A 2,722-nucleotide genomic window follows, 5' to 3' on the forward strand; every position below is an offset into this window, starting at 1 on the left:
GGTAAACAGCAAATCGGCTCCCGGGCCGCGGCGGGATATGCTAATAGTGCGGGGCCGCGGGGGCGGCCTCCCTCCCTCCCTCCCCGGAGTATATAAGGAGCCCCAAGCCCCGCTCACCCGGCCCGGGCCCCAGGCGCTCGCCCCGCGGAGCTGCGGAGCCCCGACCCAGCCGCCCGCGCAGGCGGCGTCTCTCCGTCTCTCCCGTCTCTCCTGTCTCTCCCCTTTCTCCCCATCTCTCCCATCATCTCTCCCCATCTCTTCCATCTCTCCCAATCTCTCCCATCTCTCCCTTTTCTCTCCATCTCTCCCCATCTCTCCCATCTCTCCCCATCTCTCCCATCTCTCCCATCTCTCCTGTCTCTCCCCATCTCTCTCATCTCTCCCCATCTCTCCCTTTTCTATCTCTCCCCATCTCTCCCATCTCCCCCATCTCTCCCATCTCTCCCCACCTCTCCCATATCTCCCCATCTCTCCCCATCTCTCCCATATCTCCCCATCTCCCCATCTCTCCCCATCTCTCCCATATCTCCCCATCTCTCCCCATCTCTCCCATATCTCCCCATCTCTCCCCATCTCTCCCATATCTCCCCATCTCTCCCATCTCTCCCATCTCTCCCCATCTCTCCCATCTCTCTCCATCTCTCCCATCTCTCCCGCCTCTCCCTCCCCCCTCTCCTGCCTCTCCCCCCTCTCCTCTCGCCGCCACTCCCGGGCGCACGCACCCCTGGCTTCAGCATGGACGTGATGGACGGCTGCCCCTTCTCGCCCTCCGAGTACTTCTACGACGGCGCCTGCATCCCGTCCCCCGAGGGCGACTTCGGAGACGAGCTGGAGGCCAGGGGGGCCGCCTTCGGGGCGCGCAGAGCGGCGCTGCCGGGCCCCGACGAGGACGAGCACGTGCGAGCCCCCACGGGCCACCACCAGGCGGGCCACTGCCTCCTGTGGGCCTGCAAGGCGTGCAAGAGGAAGTCCACGACCACGGACCGGCGGAAGGCGGCCACCATGCGCGAGAGGAGACGCCTGAAGAAGGTCAACCAGGCCTTCGAGACGCTCAAGAGGTGCACCACGACCAACCCCAACCAGCGGCTGCCCAAGGTGGAGATCCTCCGGAACGCCATCCGCTACATCGAGAGCCTGCAGGAGCTGCTGCGCGAGCAGGTGCAGACCTACTTGGGCCTGGCGGCGCCCAGCTGCTCCGAGCCCACCAGCCCCACGTCCAGCTGCTCCGACGGCCTGGTAGGAGCCCCTGCACCCCCCTTAGCCCCAGTCAGTAGTTACCGGTGGAGAGGGGGGTGCCCGAGGGCAGGGGGGCTTGCCTCACTGGAAGGGTGCCAGGCAACAGCTGTCGAGCGGGATGTCCGCTTGCCCTCAGCCCAGGTTCTCAGAAGGTCGGAGGGAGGGTGGGCATGCGAGCGAGGTGGCCAGTGACCGGTGACACGTTTGTGCCCCCGGCCTGGTCCCTGCCCTGCTGAGGCCCTGCTGGAGAGAGATGGGGCTGCATTCTTCTCAGAGGGCCTTTGCTCCGTCCCTGCCAGGTTTTAATGGGTTTTTGCCCTGGGAAAGTATTCTCTCCCTGAATCACTGTGGCTTCCTTCTGCCCCAATCCATTTTGCATGGTTAACCCCACGCACATTGCTGCTGAATTCCACCCCCGCCAGCCTCCCCTTGCCGGGCCCTCTCCTCCTCCAGCCGCAGAGTCTGACCTCGCAGCCCTTAGGACCTGGGGAGGTCACGAAGGGGATGGAGGGGCCCCCACCCCCCGCGGACCTAGTGGTCAAGCACAGGTCGGAGCATCTTCTGCCAAACCCTGCAAACACACTTGCTTTGTGTCTTGTGTCGCAGCCCGAATGTAACAGCCCTGTCTGGTCCAGAAAGAGCAGCAGTTTTGACAGCATCTACTGTCCTGATGGGCCAAATGGTAAGAATTGGTGGGACCTCAGAGGAGTTTAAGAATCAGGTGGACTTCGCAGTCGGGCCTGTCAAAGCAGTCTGGTTTCCCAGGCTGTACTGGAGAAGGGAATACAAAGGATGCTTCCTATGGGGAGGTTTTGGCACAATCACGCACATCTTTTGGTCAAAACCCCCCTCACAGACGCACACATGTGTACTTTTGCTGGCAATTTTACTAGGGGGCTTCTCCGCCCCCTGCGTTCACGCCCATGAGTGGCTGGATATTTGTTGCAAATGTCCACGTCCGGCTTTCTGTGACCACCTGACCTCTGGGGGTCAAAGTTGCTGACCTATACTGTTTACAGGGCCAGAAAGCCAGTCTCTCTATCTGGGATTTTTTTTTTTTTTAATGGTTTTCTCCTTGTGTTCTTAGTATATGCCACAGATAAAAGCTCCTTATCCAGCTTGGATTGTTTATCCAGCATAGTGGATCGAATCACCAACTCCGAGCAACCTGGATTGCCTCTCCAGGACCCGGCCTCCCTCTCCCCGGTTGCCAGCACGGATTCCCAGCCTGCAACTCCGGGGGCCTCTGGTTCCAGGCTCATCTATCATGTGCTATGAACTGAAAGTCTAGTCTAGATCAGTTCCATGAGGAGGGCCTATTATGCAGGAGGAAGGAAGCCCCGAAAGTTCAAGAGCAAGACAAGTTGTATATAAAGATTTCCTTTGCGTTGTAAATGTGTAAATACCATCTTGCCACTTTATACAAAAGTGTATTTAACTAAAAAGTCACCATTGCAATTAATACTTTATTCCTTTTCTCCTCCTC

The 2,722-nt window shown here is 59.2% G+C and overlaps 1 protein-coding gene across 1 annotated transcript; it reads left to right on the top strand.

The window, feature by feature from the left end:
* The first annotated feature begins 720 nt into the window (after positions 1 to 720).
* MYF5 (myogenic factor 5) lies at positions 721 to 2,514 on the top strand. Its single transcript, XM_055342094.1, has 3 exons — positions 721 to 1,236; positions 1,843 to 1,918; positions 2,324 to 2,514. Exons 1-3 carry the CDS (start codon positions 736 to 738, stop codon positions 2,512 to 2,514), a joined length of 768 nt encoding a protein of 255 aa, XP_055198069.1. The 5' UTR covers positions 721 to 735.
* The last annotated feature ends 208 nt before the right edge of the window (positions 2,515 to 2,722 follow it).

The sequence above is a fragment of the Nyctereutes procyonoides genome, unplaced genomic scaffold, assembly GCF_905146905.1.
Source record: "Nyctereutes procyonoides isolate TBG_1078 unplaced genomic scaffold, NYPRO_anot_genome, whole genome shotgun sequence".
NCBI classification, from domain to species: Eukaryota; Metazoa; Chordata; class Mammalia; order Carnivora; family Canidae; genus Nyctereutes; species Nyctereutes procyonoides.

Excerpts from the sequence above, each read along its gene's own strand:
- MYF5 (XM_055342094.1), top strand. The coding sequence starts at position 736 with ATGGACGTGATGGACGGCTGCCCCTTCTCGCCCTCCGAGTACTTCTAC. Across the intron at positions 1,237-1,842 it reads CCAGCTGCTCCGACGGCCTG|CCCGAATGTAACAGCCCTGT; the intron begins GTAGGAGCCCCT and ends CTTGTGTCGCAG. Across the intron at positions 1,919-2,323 it reads CTGTCCTGATGGGCCAAATG|TATATGCCACAGATAAAAGC; the intron begins GTAAGAATTGGT and ends TTGTGTTCTTAG.